The following is a 19,104-nucleotide window of genomic DNA, read 5'->3' on the forward strand; positions in this document are numbered from 1 at the left end:
TGACTCTTTGTCAGTAATGCAATAGCACTTAGAGTAAGGTCTATTATAAAAGCATGAAAAACACACCCTCACATCAAAGTCATTTTGTGAATGCCACTTTCCAACATGGACATTTGATTTCTATAATGATAGTGGGAAAAGAGTCCTCACTAACATTTAAAAAGGAAGGTAGTTAATAAATAATTTCAGACACAAACCATGTGTACCTGAATTTAGGCCCAAATACCACGTCAATGACCTTGCTTGCACAGGATACATCAATTTCTGCCAGAACACCAAAGTTAAGCAATTTTGGCTGTGGCCAGTAGGTTGACCATCTAGGTTCGTTATGAGCTGTTGGCAGCTTACCATTTGTCTTGATCACAAAGGGGAGGAGGGGTGCTGATAAAGTTCCTGATGACCAGTAATTGGGCCACGGTCCTGTATCAAATTCGAAATGTCTGCACAGTCTCTCGTGAAGTGAGGCCATATAACACTGTTGACAGTGATCCATCCATTAGATTTTGCAGGTCCCTGAGTGCTGTTTGAGAGGAGAACCCCATGTGTTGGCAATGGGTGTCACCCTCTTAGTTTCCCTTCATCTACAACCACACAAACCTGACACCACCGTGTACAAGCATTCATCACTATCATTCACACAACACGGATACATACTCAATACTTCGTAACAGCTCAGAGGAAGGTGGCACCAAACCACCTGCACTAGGGCCTTGCCGTGAGTGGCAGTTCGGGACTCCTGCATCCGATCCCCTGAGCTCATTTCCCGAGTATGGGTCTACTTTAACTTCAACTCTGATTAATACCATAGCTGTGAACCGTTGCAGTATCAAGGATGAAGAATACAGTAATCTTCACAAGTTTATATTTTTCTCTAGTCCTGCAACACTGTAGAAGCATTCTGCAATAACTGTGGAAATTTTTGAACAGTTGCACTAATTCTGCTGCTCAAAGGCTGGCACTCTTGTATAGTACTTGAAAATCATGAAAAATTTTGAATTCCAATTTCTTGAAATACATGAGAAGTTCATTGTATTAGAACAGTGTATGATATGCGTGAAATCAGTGACCTGGTGGGGTGTATGCTTCTCTTGAATGTTCAAAGCAATCTCATATGTTGAAAACAAAAAATTCACAAAAAACTAAACTTGCAAATCTAATTTGAGAAACTCTTACTGAGACACTCTCAGTAGTAAAGTGAATACGCAAAATTTCTAAGCCTTCCACAATAATTTCAAATCAAAGACAACGCGATGCCTAATCTTCAGTCCCCTTCAACTGTGTACCAGAAAAAATTGTGAAAGTATGGAATGAATAATTGAAACAATATCAGTTGTCACCAATAAAACTAGGAAGAAGCAAACAGTATATTAAAGTAAATTGTCTGGAATTTGAAGATGATTTTACCGTGATATTTGAAAAACTAGCAGATGCAAAAACAAAAATCAATCACTTTGAAACCCAGACTGTAGAGCAGATTTAAGAGTGTCTGCAGAAAAAATCAAACTTATCAATAAAATAAAAAATGTCACATTTTTGCATACACTGGTTAAATTAGAAAAGTCAAAAAGTTCACATAAATAGGGGAGATAATTTAAAAAATGAGTTGGATAAAATTGCCATAAATGAAAGAATGCATAATACAGAAACAGCACATGGAATAACAAGACATATGCAGAATAAAAAGTGCTTCTTACGAAACACTAAAATAATACGTTAAAACACAGCAGTGAAACCAGAATGTCTTTATACAAATGAATGCCTAGCAGTGAATTATAAATTGGACAAACTAAAAATATGATAGAGAAGATCATAAAGAAAAGTCTGGAAATTAAGATGCAATGATAAAATATAACTTCATGTCATCCATGTTGGAGCATTGTTAAGGAAATGCGACTATTTATGACAGCAAAAGTTCAAATAAAACCATTGCCCGCATCAATCACCCTTTTTATTTCTTTACACAATACATTTTGAGAGTTTACACTCTCATCTTCAGATGTAACAATGATACTGTGTTATATACTTGCTAACTGGATGCAGCAAGTTGTTTGTTGTGGTTTCACTTCGCTGCAAAAGTACAATAAGGCACTAAGATATCACTAAAACAAGGGCCTCTTATATATTTCTGTAGCAAAATGAAACCACAACAAACAACTGGCTGTGTTCAGCTAGCAAATATGTAACAGAATATCATTGCTCCACCTGAAGATGAGGGTGTACACTCTCCAAATGTGCCGTGGAAATAAATAAAAAGAGTGACTTATGCAGACAATGGACAATCCATTGAATACTATGAACGTGTTAAGATGTCTGCGAATAATGTAACTGAGGTGGGGCATGAGGACCAGCTTGGTATTCACATAGGGGGGTGTAGAAAACTACCTAATAATCACATGCAGGCTGGCCGGCACACCAGCCTTCATCGTTAATCCACCAGGCAGATTTGGTCCGGGACAGGCGCGCATACCCAAGTTCTCGAAGTAGCACATTAGCACTCTCGGCTAACCTGGCAGGTGTGATTTAGCTCATCCAATGTAAGTTCATTTTATCACTGATTACTCATACTAAGATTAAACTGTGATTCTGCCCAAACATTTTTACCTTTGTAACATAACGACAGCTATTCGTAACATGAACAAAAAGTATGCCACACACCAGCTCATGTTATAAAAAATGGCGCACCTGCTCGAGGGTTAAATATCTCTGGAAAAAAATTAATGGATCCAAGAAATTAAAAAAATATATTCAGAAATACCCAATATAAAAGCAGAAGGAGCAGAAGAGGAGGTTTTTAGAAGGAAAGTGTTAAATTTAGAATGATTTCATATGAGAATAGGTACAAAACGGTCCAAAGTGAAAGACAGGGAGGGTGAATAAAGAAGTGAGAAACCAAGAAAACGATGAAAGGATATGGAAGGGAAAAAAATGAGAAGAAATTTAAAGTGTCTAGTTGTTCCTACTTAGCCAAAATGGAAGGGTCAAAATGTTTTTACAAATGCAGTATCTGTTAATATCTCTGATGATGCCACTCATTTTGCTGTACAATAGCAAGAAATCCTGCAGGCGGGTACTCACAGCCAGTCCTGGCTCGCCGGGTCTGCCGGGCGGTCCCATGATGCCGTTGTCACCGCGTATGCCGGGTTCACCGCGAGCTCCCTTCGGCCCCGTCAGACCTACCAGACCCTGCGGTCCTGGCTCTCCCGGTGGACCTAGAAACGCATTTGCATCCTCAACAGTATACGCACTGTGCAGAGAACACCGGCAGCAAATGAAACTAAAATCTGCTGCTCCATAAAGTAAGATGATACAGTGTGAAAGATAGTGCTTTGAAATTAAGAGAGAGCAAGTGTTAGTTGTAACACAAGTAAAGGAAATTATTTCTCAGACCCACAAAGTTACATTTCAGGTCCAATACTACTTTTGTTTCGTGTAAATAATTTACCCCTATATACACTCCTGGAAATTGAAATAAGAACACAGTGAATTCATTGTCCCAGGAAGGGGAAACTTTATTGACACATTCCTGGGGTCAGCTACATCACATGATCACACTGACAGAAGCACAGGCACATAGACACAGGCTACAGAGCATGCACAATGTCGGCATTAGTACAGTGTATATCCACCTTTCGCAGCAATGCAGGCTGCTATTCTCCCCATGGAGACGATCGTAGAGATACTGGATGTAGTCCTGTGGAAGGGCTTGCCATGCCATTTCCACCTGGGGCCTCAGTTGGACCAGCGTTCGTGCTGGACGTGCAGACCGCGTGACACGACGCTTCATCCAGTCCCAAACAAGCTCAATGCGGGACAGATCCGGAGATCTTGCTGGCCAGGGTAGTTGACTTACACCTTCTAGAGCACGTTGGTTGGCACGGGATACATGCGGACGTGCATTGTCCTGTTGGAACAGCAAGTTCCCTTGCGGTCTAGGAATGGTAGAACGATGGGTTCGATGACGGTTTGGATGTACCGTGCACTATTCAGTGTCCCCTCGACGATCACCAGAGGTGTACGGCCAGTGTAGGAGATCGCTCCACACACCATGAAGCCGGGTGTTGGCCCTGTGTGCCTCGGTCGTATGCAGTCCTGATTGTGACGCTCACCTGCACGGCGTCAAACACGCATACGACCATCATTGGCACCAAGGCAGAAGCGACTCTCATCGCTGAAGACGACACGTCTCCATTTGTCCCTCCATTCACGCCTGTCGCGACACCACTGGAGGCGGGCTGCACGATGTTGGGGCGTGAGCGGAAGACGGCCTAACGGTGTGCGGGACAGTAGCCCAGCTTCATGGAGACGGTTGCGAATGGTCCTCGCCGATACCCCAGGAGCAACAGTGTCCCTAATTTGCTGGGAAGTGGCGGTGCGGTCCCCTACGGCACTGCGTAGGATCCTACGGTCTTGGCGTGCATCCGTGCGTCGCTGCGGTCCGGTCCCAGGTCGACGGGCACGTGCACCTTCCGCCGACCACTGGCGACAACATCGATGTACTGTGGAGACCTCACGCCCCACGTGTTGAGCAATTCGGTGGTACGTCCACCCGGCCTCCCGCATGCCCACTATACGCCCTCGCTCAAAGTCCGTCAACTGCACATACGGTTCACGTTCACGCTGTCGCGGCATGCTACCAGTGTTAAGGACTGCGATGGAGCTCCGTATGCCACGGCAAACTGGCTGACACTGACGGCGGCGGTGCACAAATGCTGCGCAGCTAGCGCCATTCGACGGCCAACACCGCGGTTCCTGGTGTGTCCGCTGTGCCGTGCGTCTGATCATTGCTTGTACAGCCCTCTCGCAGTGTAGGGAGCAAGTATGGTGGGTCTGACACACCGGTGTCAATGTGTTCTTTTTTCCATTTCCAGGAGTGTATAATTTGTTATTCAGTTTTATTTCCAGATGGCACATCTCTAGTCATTTGAAAATGAAACCAGGAATCAACATCCCCAAAGAGCCACTGATGCCCTAAACACTTTAGGTCACTGATTTTATTTAAATGGATTAAAACAGATCGTGACAAAAAACCAATTGACACAGATGACAACTGAATATCTGAAATTAAAATAACTTCCAAATTACCCATAAAAGGCAAGAAATTAAAGAAGCAGATTCTATCATATTCTTAGGCATATTTCTAGGAAAAAAATTATCATGAACTTCACACATAAATTATTTGACGAACAATTTAAATAATCTTAAATCAGCAATGAAAATACTGTCCTACACAAGTGCCATGAACACTGCGCAAGTATCAGTCCACAGAGAATGAGGAAAGAGGAAGATGTAAAAATGGATTAAGACAGAAGGAATGAAATGGAAAGGGCAATTAAGAACTAGGGAGAAAAATAAGATTAAATAGGGCATAATTAATTACATATACAAAATTAAGGATAAGTCCAGGAAGCTGATACGGTGCAAGGATATCTTGGAGGGCAAGGCTGTATGTATGGAAATTTCTCTGCCTTTGATAGTGTAGGATGGGCCAGTTTATGGGTTGGAAAAGGCTGTAGTGGGTGGTGACACAATGGCATAAAATAACCATAATAAGCTGATTTAATACTTTCTACAAGAGCAAACAATGCATAAAGCATAATTTGCAGAAGACACTCTTTTGCACAGATCCAGGATGTGGTTTGACCAGTTTAGTTTGCTTTCAGTATGCAAGTACACATATTTTGAAGCAGCCACTGTCCCTATCTGCAGGTCATCCAGTGTCTGTCCTATTTTTTCATTTTCAGGGGCTTTGTGAAACTGAGTAAAGTGATTTTTTCACTGTGATTAAGAGAAAGACTTTGTGTTAAACTAGTTCACAATATCCCTAAAGACATTATTAACCGACACCTAAAGTTGTCCAATGAATATTGCCATAAATACTGTAGTGTCATCAGAAACTATGGCAAATTTACAGTATTCTGTACAAAGAGGTAGACCATTAATAGAAATAATAAAAAGTAGAATGGGTCCAGAATTGAGCTCTGATGCTCTCCACATGTTACTGTACCCCATAATATTTATGTTGAGACACCTTCTCAACTACCCGCTTTCTGCTAGAAAAGGACAATTCAGCCCACTTTCCTGCTGAGCCACTTACATCTATAGCCAGTTTACAATTAGTTGGTAGTTGACATCTGTCACTTGATGCTTAAGTGTTGCCACATCAGCTACTGCTGAGTTACAGGTGACACGCAAACACGAGTCAGTTATCAAGTGCTAAAATTCTGTTCATGTAATGCAGAGCAATATTAGAAGCTGCTGCCATTATGTATGGTGGGAATGTGAGATTCTCTGTCCACAGCTGATTTTAAATGACCAATGACCAAATTGCAGCAGAGAATACATTTCATAGCCATGAATTTACACTTGTATCCTAACCTTACCACAGCCTCTGGATATACAATATATCCAAGAAAACAGTGGTCAGTAACGTGTGACACAACTATTGAACAACACGCTCACTTTGCTCATGGCATTAAAGCTGGTCTGTACGAGAAAACTCAAGACAGAAAAAAATTCAGTTTCAGCACTAAAAGTGAATTGTAACATCTCAGTTTTGCTACATGAGCTGACTGACCAATGAGCAGTCCTGGTTGGAAGTCAGTTACAGTTTATAGGCAACACAAGCAGTTTCCAAAAGAAAAAAGAATAATAGGAAGGAAAATAAGAGCAAATAAAACGTCAACACAATGATGAAAATGATGGAAAAAAGCTTTAAAATAAAAAAAAATTTGATTGGAATCAACTAATTGAAAATAATGATAATCAGTCATTTTGGTAAAGAATTAATAAAAGAAAATGAAAGATTGTCACCTGCCATACCTTGAACCTGCATTCTTTTGCCTCATAAACTGACATTACCATGGTGCTATGGAATACCAATTGATTACAGCGTTATTATAAATTACAGGACTTGCAATAATCATTTTCTGCCTTCAGAAAATTTGGTTTTACACCATGTCGTATAAAGTTTACTAATTGCAGGCCAATCTCTGTGGTGATAATAGAATATGTGAAGCCAAATTGCATATTGTGTGAATGTATCCAATAGTCTTTGTCTAGTGATGTGTATGAAATGTGCATATTTTGTTACCATCATTGTGTGTGTGTGTGATGAAATGCAAAATAAAAGGACACCAGATCCAAAATTTGGGATCCAAACGCAATGAGAAAAAAAGCCAGACAAGGACTCGGAAGTTAACTGACCATTTGTTGGGCAACTTTCGCAATGGCTAACAGTTCAGGCATGATGTTGAGTGCTCTGATTGGAGGAAGGCACCTCATACATGTGAAGTGTCAATTATCAAGTAATTTTAATCAGAGTAGAGATACATAGCTTTGTGCAAAAGTATTTGATGAATGACACAGTCAAATGCTTTTGTTAGGCCACAAAATACTACAGTTACTTTCATATTTTTGTTGAGGGCCTACAAAACATTGGCAGCAAATGCAAATATCGCAACCTCTGCTGGTAACGCTTTCTGAAACCAAAACTGACTGTTGTTAATGATGTAAAAGTTACTAAGGTGTGTAACAATCCAGGTATGCCTTAGTTTCTCTAAAAGCTTCGAGAAACCTGTGAGAAGTGAGATTGGGCAAATAGTATCTGCTTTATCTCCCTTTTTATATCAGATGTAGCTGCAGAGAAAAATTTAATCTTCTCTTAACACATTTACTGAATGAATGAGAATAAATTAATGAAACAAACATTCCTGTTTTTCTGGAAAATAATCAATAATGTTAACATGGATTACATAAATTTAAAAAACTAGAAAGAAACTACATCAAAGAATTGGGAATAAAACTTTTCAAGAATAAAGTACTAAATTTAGAAGGCATTCAAGCAGAAGAAATAAGAAATCGGAAATGGCACGGACAGAAGAAAGAAAGGATGACATGGAAAGGACATGAAGGAGTACTGAAAAAATTGGAAACAACAAAGAAAGAAGAGGAGTTGGAGATGTTACATGATTAGTCAATGTGAAGAGATATTATAAATGAAAACCAAACACTGCATATGTTCTACAGTTGTATTTCATTTTGTTAACTGGTTTTGAACTTGCAAGGCCATCGTCAGACATCAACTATTAAAGTAAACTGAAAAATGGTCAACAAAATAAAGTAATGCTGTAGAACATACACAGTTGCATGTTTTCATTTACAGTTATGAAGTTGTTCTACTGAGAAGTGTTGGAAGACACGGCAACTTCGTGTACCATCAAGTAAGGCACACATCTCCACAGTATGTACATTCAGCTATACTCAAAGTACCAAAATCAAGTAAAGACGGACTCACCTTGCTGACCAGCGCTGCCCTGCTCACCCTTCATGCCCACGAAGCCACGCTCTCCCTTGCCTCCCGGCGGTCCCGCCGGACCCAGAGGGCCCGGGAAACCCTGCAGGCCAGGTGGTCCGGGTGCTCCCCGCTCACCGGGTCCTCCCGGAGCTCCCGCCTCACCCGGGGGTCCCGGTGGTCCGGGGTCTCCCCTGTCCGCCGGCTCCCCGGGCGGCCCCTGCTGTCCCACGGGACCCTGCGGTCCCCTCTCTCCCTGCCGACCTGGAGCAAGTGTAAGTTCTGTGTGTAATTCCTGTCTCTCTAAAAAAGCAACTATCACAAATCTACAAACCTCTAAATTTACACTGTCAGAAATGGAAAATTTGGGATGGAATAATGATAATATTGTGAAAAGGCTACATGGCTACTCACCACATATTGGAAATGTTGAGTTGCAGACAGACACAACAAAAAGACTGCTAAATAAGTAAGCTTTCAGCCAAAAACCTTCTTCTGAATTAGACAAATTTTCTAATTCAGAAGAAGGCTTTCTGGCTGAAAGCTTACTTGTTTAGCATTCTTTTTGTTGTGCCTCCTATGACTCAACATTTTTACTATATGGAAAATTTGCAATGTATGAGAGACACTAAAGCAAGTTGCTTAACACAGCAATATGAAGAAAATGACAACTTTGGCAAAATCACTCGTGGATAATGCAATCAAGATAAAGCACATACTCGCATCTCAATGCTTGTTTGTGGTTTTACAGGGGGGGCCCCTGCTACTTCTTTCTATCCCCAAGGCTGAAGGGAACCATGAAAGTATGTCATTTTGCCACCACTGATGAGATAAAAACAGAATCACTGAAGGAGCTCAACAACACAACAAAAAGTGAGTTCCAGAAGTGCTTCAAAGACTGAAAAATGCACTGGCACATTTGTATCATATCTGAGGGGAATTACTTTGAAGGGGAGAAAGTTGATGTTGTTGAAGAACTAGAGATTCTTGAAACACTCATAATACTACATTGCTGCTGGCAGTGCAAAGAATGCCGTACCCATAATATTACATTCGCTGCATCTTAGTACGAATCAGACCACTTGATAATTTAACAGGTAAGGGTCACACACACTGATTTATTTATTTATTTATTTACAAATTACATAGATCCTGTTATGCATATGATGCTAGGATGTAGAACAACTTGAGTAATATATGTTCAACAGACCATGGTATCAATTAGTTTACAAGAGCAAAACTAGACATAAATTACATAAGACTTGCAAAAATAATAATGAACTAAAATAAAGTCGTAGGAATATACATTATGCAAAGTTTATCACATTGCAAAAGCCTATTTGTCACAGTAAGTATATGGTTACAAATAGGAACAAAAAGAACATAAACAAACAACAGTAAATACAAATACATACAAAGATTACTTTTCTCTGTTGAAGTATTCATGAAATGAGTAAAACGTTTTCTTGATTAAATATGTCTTTAGATTGTTTTTGAATGATGCACTGTTCCTATGTAGACTTTTTATATAGCTCGGTAATAAGTTAAATATTTTGACACTGGAGTAATGCACTCCTTTCTGTACCCGAGTTAAACTTTTTAGTTCAAAGCGGAGGTCAGCCTTCTTTCTTGTATTGTGATAATGGAAGCTTCCATTGGTTTCATAGTAGGCAGGATTGTCAACCAAGAAACTCATTAGGGAAAAAATATACTGGCAGGTTGTGGAAAGTATTCCACTTGTATACTATACAAGTGTAGCAATGGCAACAGCTCTTGAAAAAAATGTACTGGCCTTGTTGGCACTGACTCAAGAAACAGGAGAGGTAAGCCATCTGCTTTGTCTAGAGCTTCTCTTCAGAGAAATGATGGTATTTCCTACCATAACGGAAATGTTTAGCACTAAGACGCAGAGACAAAAGAGATGTTTACATGCTAAGCACAAGACTTAGAGGTGACATGATGTGCCTTACAGGGAAAAAACAGCAGCAGTGCTTGGTTAAGACGAAGTTCGGTGTCGATCTTGATGACCACAGGATGTCTTACGGGATATCTGATCACCTTTCGGTCAAGTAGTGGAGAAAGCTATCAGTCCACTTTATCCTGATGACAATTTCAAATACATGTGTGCTGTACCTGCAGGTGATTGCCAGCCAATTCATTATTGCCATCTGCAAAGACTCGTCATCACAATGTGCCATTGATGGCCAGCCTAGTGCATGTGGTGCCAAACATTCACAATTGGATGGAAAACATTTCCTGCGAAGAATACCCATTCCACCAGGGAAGAAGAAGGCACAAAAAACTTTTAGTGTGTGCTCAGAGAGGGCCAAGAAAGGAGGTGGTGTTGCCAGGAGGAAGGATACTTCATCCGAATGTGCAATATGCAAAGTGGGATTTTGTGTGCAACCCTGCTTCGAGGGTTGAAATAAAAATTATTTGCAGAAATTTAACAATTATGATCTCTGTACATAAATACATAAACTCTGCCATTCATATAAATAAATAGTCTGTAATGTGTAAAAACAATTCTTTTCTTATCCAAAAACTGCTTCTTTAGTTTTGATTGGGGTGATGAAAGGTTACATAGTGCAGTACCTTAAGTGACATGTATTTGAAGAGGATATAATAAGCTTTATTCCTGTCTAAGAGAAGCCAATACCAAACAGACAGATGACAAGCACCTATCAACAGAGGCTAAGAAAATGGGCTGGCACTGGGGCAAGTAGATTTGCGTATATGGCTGGCACTCAAAGTGCTAAGAAAACAAAAGTTACTGTTAAGAAAACAAAAGTTACTGTTACTTTTACCTCATATGTCACAACTCCCAAAAAAAACTTTCCACTCTAATGTGTTGCATTTGACAAATTGTCAAAAACACAATGTTTAGCTGCTGCTCGATAATACTCAGTGATATGTGAGAAAATCACCACCAAAATCACAAAGTTTGGGTGAAAAACACTGAAACATTCAACTACAGTCCTCATCTGACAATGTACAATAACTACCTCTTTGGAAAACTGAAAGAAATCCTTTCATATACTGAGATTTCAAGGTGATCATTCTCCTCTGAAATCTGCTAAACAGTGTCTGAAACCTGCCAGTCTTGATTTCTAGCACGTAGGTACACAAGCCTCAGTTCCATGGCAGTGTAAGACAGTTGAAAGCAATGGAAATTAAATGGAAAAATGGCATTTTGCCTCTCAGTAATGTATCGGACTTACTGTAAATATATAGAAAATAAACTAGATGTTTGTGCATTTCTTTAGGATCTACTCTCATATTATGTCTGTATTTTTAATACGAGAACTGATTAAAAATGACTGAGACTGATTTTTTTCTACAGACATTTATTATTCCGTTTCAATGTTCCATGATCTTTTTCAAAGTACTCCCCTCCTTGAACACATTTCAAGCTATTCTTTGTCAGATCCTCAAGAATCACCTCACTTTTCTCAAGTATTGCTTTGGAGCTTGCAAATCGAATGCCACAAAGCTTTGCTTTTAGGGAAAGGAATAGAAGAAAATATCACAGGATGCAAAATTGAGGCTATTAGGCAGATTCGGTACAAAGGTAATGTTTCACTGAACGAGAAACTGGGCTACCTCATTTGTGGCGTGAATTGTCATGATGAGGTCACCACTCAGTGCAAGAAGTTCTCGTCATTTCCTTGCAGTGTGCTTCCTCAGAGTTTAGCAGTGCTGATGGGTAATAATTAGCAGTAACATTACTGTGTGTATGTGGGGAGGGGGGGGGGGGGGGGGAGAGAGGGGGTAACTACATGGTAGTAAACCGTATCATGACAATTGAAAAATGTGATTATCATCACTTTTCCTGCAGATGGCACAATTTAACCTGTTTTGATATTGGAGAACTTGGCAATTTCCACACTACTGTTTCATTTTGCCTCAGGATCATAATGACTCATCACTAGCGACAACTGATCAACTGATTAAAGAACACCCCCCCCCCCCCCCCCCCCCCCATCAGCAGCATCTCATGGCTTGTTTCCATTCACACAGTCTTTTGTTTGATAGTCAACAGACATGGCACCCAACAGGCACAAACATGGTTCATATGGACATAATTGTGCATAATAGTAAAGACACTGCCATATAAAATTCTCATTACTTTACTGAGGGTGTGTAATGTTAGTTGCTGATCCTCACAGACTATCATAGCAGCTGCGACAATGTTGACTTCAGTCACAGCAGAAGCCCTATGCCCACCTCACTTAATAAAGTTAGCCTTCCTGGAATTCCACGGAACCACCTAAACACTGTCGCATGAGATAGCACATCATCATCGCATGCTTGCTTCAGCATTTCGTAAGTTTCAGTCACTGTATGGTTTAAATGAACACAGAATTTCATTGTGCCTTACTCCTCCTCTCGCATCACTTCCATTGTTTGGTGTGCAAAATGCAAAGAGCATCTACAAAACAGAGCATTACTACCAACCTACTGATACGATAGTGCTGCCATCTAGAGACATTATACATAAAAGCCTGCTCTTTCCAAATATTCATGGCACAGACAGGAAACTAGCATGCGAGCTACAGGGAAAAATCATTCTCAGTCTTTGTTAATCAGCTCTCGTAGTTTAAATGTATTGCAAGTTTTGCGCAGACCCACATTTTAGTGTAAACACGCATGGCACTTTTGGCCATACACTTTTTAGAGATATGCCTGTCACTAGAACGAGAGGAAGACACTACGAGCATACCTGGTGGTCCCTCGGGTCCCGGTGGTCCGTACGAGCCCCTCTCGCCCTTCTCTCCAGGAGCTCCTGGCTGTCCTCGCAGTCCTGGCAGACCCTGTGGAAACAAAGCTGTTTAATACTTGAAATTGGAAATGAGATAAAGGTGAAGGAGAACAATAAGAGCCTTTCAGATTGGTGGTTTTCACCTAAAAAGGGCACTCTCTTTGATTTTCTTCAAAATTAGTTGCAATTCACACTGGCATGATACAATTTGTGATACGACGCGTAGTGATAATGATCGTGTGATGTGATTCTTAGCAGTGTGACACTCGTGTTCCCACTGAGGTAATACAAAATGCAACCACAATACAATAAACAATATATCAAACTTAGTTCAGCTGTGAAAAAATCAATTTCTGAAAACAATAATCAGTCTTTCTTTCTCATGCCGGACAAAAAGTCTCCTGTGACCTGGGATTCTGGGCAACTTTACCAAACTCTACCCCTTTTTCTAAACCTCAACAGTTGTTTTCTTTCATCCCTTTTCCTTCCCCTTCAACCTTTCTGCCAGAGGAAGAAGCCACCGGATCTGAAAGTTAGCAAACTGCATTACATTTTACATGTGTTCTTTTGCACCGCTTGGTGAGAAGATATTTTTATCTACCTTGTTACATCATAGTTCAGATGTGGTTCATCATGAGGTCTCTCGACACAAAAAAATCTATGAATTCTTCAGAATCAGTCCAGATAGTTTCCACTTTTTGGTGCAGAAAGCATCACCTTCTCTGACAAATGCAAAACAAAGAATTTTCGAGTTAGTATTTCTGCTTCTGAAGAGCTTCTGATTACAATAAGGTAAGTTGGTGAAAGTGCGTGAACAACGTTAAAAATGCCACTGTGAGAAGTTTATTTTTTGTAAACCTGTAAGGTACTTTGTCGGTGAGGTACATATACAAATAATGGGTGCAAACAAGTAAACCTACGATAGTATTTCTAGAACTGCTCATTTTCACAAAGCAGTATATGACTCAGCTTGATGAGTATTCAGATGAAGTGTTGCTGGTTTTGAAATGAGATGAGTCACCATCGACGGTGTAGCAATGGCTGGTGAACTCTGCACAGGGGTAGATTTGTGACAGAAGAAATAAAAGGAGCCCATGGTAATCAGCAAAATCCCAACTTGTCCTTCTCAGCCTTACCCAGCTTCTCATTCAGACATAACAGGAATTTAGGTTTCACAACTCTTTTATGCCTTTCGTAGAGTTCCCTAAAATCGGACAGGATAGACTTAAAAATCTTCCAGTCAGCATCATTGGCTGATGAATCCCAATGTTGTTTCATTTCAATAAGTTTGTCATTTCCAGCTTCAGTTTATGTTGGCAGCACATGAAGAAGAAAAATTTGAGGCAGCTCTACACTCCGCATAGCAGGCAGTAACAGCCTTGCTTGTGGCATGTAACTGCCCAATTCAACACAAAGCATTTCCAATATATCTCACATATTATCTTCAGAGTAGAAAGCAGTAATGCTCTCCTTCCACTGGTAAGAACAGTTTTGTCACATTAGCAATATTTTCTACACAGCAATCTGTGATATAAATCACACCTCATTATCCACTGCAGACTTTTCAACATATGCCCAGTGGTCTACTTATTTGTGAAGTATCACAATAACGATAGAAAATAACAAAAAGAAAACCAGTCATTATCAAACTGTGATATCAGATGCAGAAAAATCAATTCTTTTTTTGACAATGTAAGAAAAGATAGGTTACTACTTACAATAAAGATGACATCTTAAGCTGCAGACAGGCCCAATTAAAACACACTTGCACGTAAGCTTTCATGGAAAAACCCTTCGTCAGAACTGTCAAGGATGGTGGTCAGGTGCATGCAAGAGTGCTTACTTGTGTGAATGAATGATGTGTGTTCCTCTTTCTTTCTTTGGTGAAGACTGTGGCCAAAACGTATGGGTAAGTGTGTTTTAATTGCGCCTGTGTGCAATGTAATGTGTCATCTTCATGGTAAGTATCAACTCAATGTTGATATTCCAACATGGAGTTTCCACTGTCTAATTCTTTTACTGAAAAGTTTTCTCAAAGTTGAATGAAAAAGACTGTACAATGGATAATGTGCACAAATCCCAAAACAGTGATTTTTAATTATTTACATGAAAAATTAAAAAAAATTCTGAGTAACAACAGAGGCAGATTTGGCTTTGCTTCATTTACATAAAAGTTTTTGTTTAGGCACATTGGAACACTTGAAATTTCTCTTGGTATATATTGTACAGCAAGTTGGATGGAGTGACAAACACTCCATATCACGCCACGTGACATGAAAGAGATGAATGTCTGTGTTGTATCACTGTTTTCCTAGTGTGAACCAGTTAAGTCACTTCAACTACATTTCTATGCATCAATGTGGGTTGCTTCTGCATTGTATTGCCTGTTGTATCATTTCTGTGTGGACTGAACCTTATTGCATTTGAAGATCAGTTTCTGGGCATCAGTTTCCTGAAGCAGTACAACATAGTTCTCAAAACCATGCAGTAAATATCCTTTGAGAATTAAAAGACTCTGAGGGTTGTTAAGCAGGTACATAAAAATTTCCAGCAAATTAATGGTGCTGAGTCTTGCTATAAGCAGCTTTTTTCACTTTTGAAAAATTCTTTATATTTCATTGATATTAAAGGTATTCAGTTCTTCCCTAAATTCTGAATTTTAAAATCTGTCAGGTCTCATGCATCCCTTCTAAGAGCAGTAGAGGGATGCACACGTACTGCCAGAATTCTAAATTAGGAAATTAGAGAAGAACTGAATACCGTATTTAGCCCAGTATAAGACAACCAAGAATATAATATGACCCTGGATATAAGATGGTCCTCCTTTTTCTAAAAGGCTCCTTGGAAAGATTTATTTTTTACATATTCTGACTAATCAAAATTAGAAACTGTTTTATTGACACAAAGTATGTGTCAAAAAGTTAACATTATACCTATTTCAAACTTATGGACTTTACTGAGAGGCTACATTTTGATATCACCGGGAGAAATAAAATAAACAAAAAGGAATGGTATACATTAATTTTCAGACCATTTTTTTCTAACTTTTTGCTAACTGACTCTGTAGCCTATGGTATCAATATTTTTAATCATCATCATCCTAACAGCACAATCGTTGAACTTATATCTTTGTCATCACAAATATCTGGTTCTTTCTTCCGAATATGTTGCTATTTGTGAAGTCATCATTATGGTGGGACTTGAGAACACAGCTGGAAGTTATGACAATATTATCTATCGTATACACTAAAGCTTCTGAAATGAGTCATCAGGAACAGGTGAATTATATGTGTGGCACACAGTTTAAAACAGAATCTTTTAACAGTCCTCTCCCTATAAATGCATGAGACAATCCCTATACATTCATGAGACAATAATATTCTTATACCACAAACCATAATTTTCCATGAGAAAGTAGTTTGATCATTTGCATAACACATGGAATAAAGATAATTTTAGGCTTCCCACTCAACAAAATTATTAAGTTGAGTGATGTTGAGGGTATTAGATTAGGAAATGAGACACTTAAAGTAGTAAAGGAGTTTTGTTATTTGGGGAGCAAAATAAATGATGATGGTCGAAGTAGAGAGGATATAAAATGTAGGCTGGCAATGGGAAGGAAAGCTTTTCTGAAGAAGAAAAATTTGTTAACATCGAGTATAGATTTAAATTTCAGGAAGTCATTTCTGAAAGTATTTGTATGAAGTGTAGCCATGTATGGAAGTGAAACATGGACGATAAATAGTTTGGACAACAAGAGAATAGAAGCTTTCGAAATGTGGTGCTACAGAAGAATGCCGAAAATTAGATGGGTAGATCACATAACTAATGAGGAGGTATTAAATAGAATTGGGGAGGAGAAGGAGTTTGTGGCACAATTTGACTAGAAGAAAGAACCGATTGGTAAGACATGTTCTGAGGCATCAAGGGATCAAAAATTTTGCATTGGAGGGCAGCGTGGAGGGTAAAAATTGTAGAGGGAGACCAAGAGATGAACACACTAACAAGGAGGTATTGAATAGGATTGGGGAGAAGAGGAGTTTGTGGCACAATTTGACTAGAAGAAGGGGTCGGTTGGTAGGACATGTTCTGGGGCATCAAGGGATCACCAATTTAGTATTGGAGGGCAGTGTGGAGGGTAAAAATCTTAGAGGGAGACCAAGAGATGAATACACTAAGCAGATTCGGAAGGATGTAGGTTGCAGTAAGTACTGGGAGATGAAGAAGCTTGCACAGGATAGAGTAGCATGAAGAGCTGCATCAAACCAGTCTCAGGACTGAAGACAACAACAACAACAACTCAACGAATAAAATTATATACTCGACCTTCACTTAATATGCAACATATGCAATCTTCCACAGGCTAAAGGCTAAAATCATTCATATATGGGGCTAGATCTACTGAAAAAGAACTACATCATACTCTGATGAAGAAATGTTAATCTCAGTGAAAAGGTTCAAGAACTATTAACTGGCAATGTAAGCAGGATTTTAACAATCGTTATCATTATTATGTAACCCTGACTTTATTCTCAGGGAAAAGCACTGACTTTGGAATATTGTTTCGGCTTATCAAACTTTATATAAGTGAACTGTATTACTATTTTTTTACTTTTCTTCTGTCCCATAATCAGATGAGTTATACGTGTATGTAGTGAGAGAATAAATTTACCGTTTGCATAGGCTGATAAAGTGCAACAGCTTTCATCTGCATTCATTATTTTACATGCAAGATTATATGTACATTTAAGACTGCACTTACAATCAATCCACTGGCACCAGAATGTCCTTTGTCACCCTTAGATCCTGGTGGTCCCTGAGGAAATAAAGCAGAAAATCAGAACATGAAACAGACGAACTGTCACAAAATTTATGTTGAATGGACTTTAAATATGTGCTAGATTTTCCATGGGAGGAGAGATATGTACCACCAGCACCTTCACTCACCGGAAGGCCGTCAGATCCCTGCTGGCCCGTCTCGCCCCGTACTCCTGGAGGTCCCGGAGGTCCTACAGGACCGCGCTCTCCGGGGAATCCGCGGTCCCCTCTAGATCCGGAAGGTCCGGGAAGTCCGGGAGGACCCGGCGACCCAGACTCTCCGTCCTTCCCTGGAGTTCCAGGATTTCCAGCTGCACCTGGGAGTCCCTGGAACGGTCAAAAGCTTCTCATTACTCGGTGATTGTTATCTCTTATGTCATTAGCAGCACGAGAAATAAATCTGTAGATATATCTGCAATAATAGAACTCCATTTTTTGTTAATACATATTCGTGTATTCGATTTCTCACATATATGTATTTAGTGAACAGCATTCATCTAGGAGTACATAGAACACATTACTATTATATTATGGTATATAGAGTGTGTATGAATATAAGCTGCATCCACACCTTTTACATGAGATTTTAGTCAAATGAAAATGTTGAATATACGCCGCACTACTAAATTTACCTCTGATTACCAAGAAATTACTACTATGTACGGGATGCAGACAATAAACTGTGTTGGCAGCCACATTTAACAACTGAGCAACTCCAAGTTGTCAGGTATGCATTATGCACAGAAACATGGAAAGCTGGAAGCTGGGCACATATTTCATGCAGATGGGATAGGGACACTCATCAGAGGAGCGCAAGTGAGAGAAACTCTTAAATAGTTCAAAAACTAGGTATCCATTTCGATAGCAAAAGTGCAAATACCCACACGTGCAAAAGGACTTTCTTGATTTTATAGTTCAAAACAGGAAATGTGCATATCCTACTAGAACTGAAATGATTCCAGTTGGTCCTGTAAACATCTGCCAATGGAATTTAAAGTTTCATATGTGTGGATTTGGCCATTTATGCAACAAAATAATCTATCTGTTCATCACAGAACTATACTTGCACAAAAAGTGCATCAAGCTTACAAAAACAGTTTGATATCTTTCCTGTGTTAGGTGGTCCAGCTTCAATTGAATTTTTTTAAAATTTACATTCATAATTAGGGAATACACACAAAACACCAGTCTATTATGGTATGCCAAACAACACTATAGTAAAGACATTATGAAT

The 19,104-nt window shown here is 39.6% G+C and overlaps 1 protein-coding gene across 2 annotated transcripts in view; it reads right to left on the reverse strand.

Moving 5' to 3' along the window:
* LOC126293286 (collagen alpha-1(I) chain-like) overlaps positions 1 to 19,104 on the reverse strand; it is a 246,853-nt gene that overhangs the window by 51,591 nt on the left and 176,158 nt on the right. For both annotated transcript variants that reach the window (XM_049986407.1, XM_049986406.1), the window contains 5 exons: positions 18,000 to 18,197; positions 17,815 to 17,868; positions 13,014 to 13,104; positions 8,294 to 8,554; positions 3,076 to 3,209 (listed from right to left, as the gene is read on the reverse strand). In XM_049986407.1, coding sequence (XP_049842364.1) covers positions 3,076 to 3,209; positions 8,294 to 8,554; positions 13,014 to 13,104; positions 17,815 to 17,868; positions 18,000 to 18,197 — 738 coding nt within the window. The remainder of the gene's footprint in view (positions 1 to 3,075; positions 3,210 to 8,293; positions 8,555 to 13,013; positions 13,105 to 17,814; positions 17,869 to 17,999; positions 18,198 to 19,104) is intronic.

The sequence above is a fragment of the Schistocerca gregaria genome, chromosome 10 (assembly GCF_023897955.1).
Source record: "Schistocerca gregaria isolate iqSchGreg1 chromosome 10, iqSchGreg1.2, whole genome shotgun sequence".
NCBI lineage: Eukaryota > Metazoa > Arthropoda > Insecta > Orthoptera > Acrididae > Schistocerca > Schistocerca gregaria.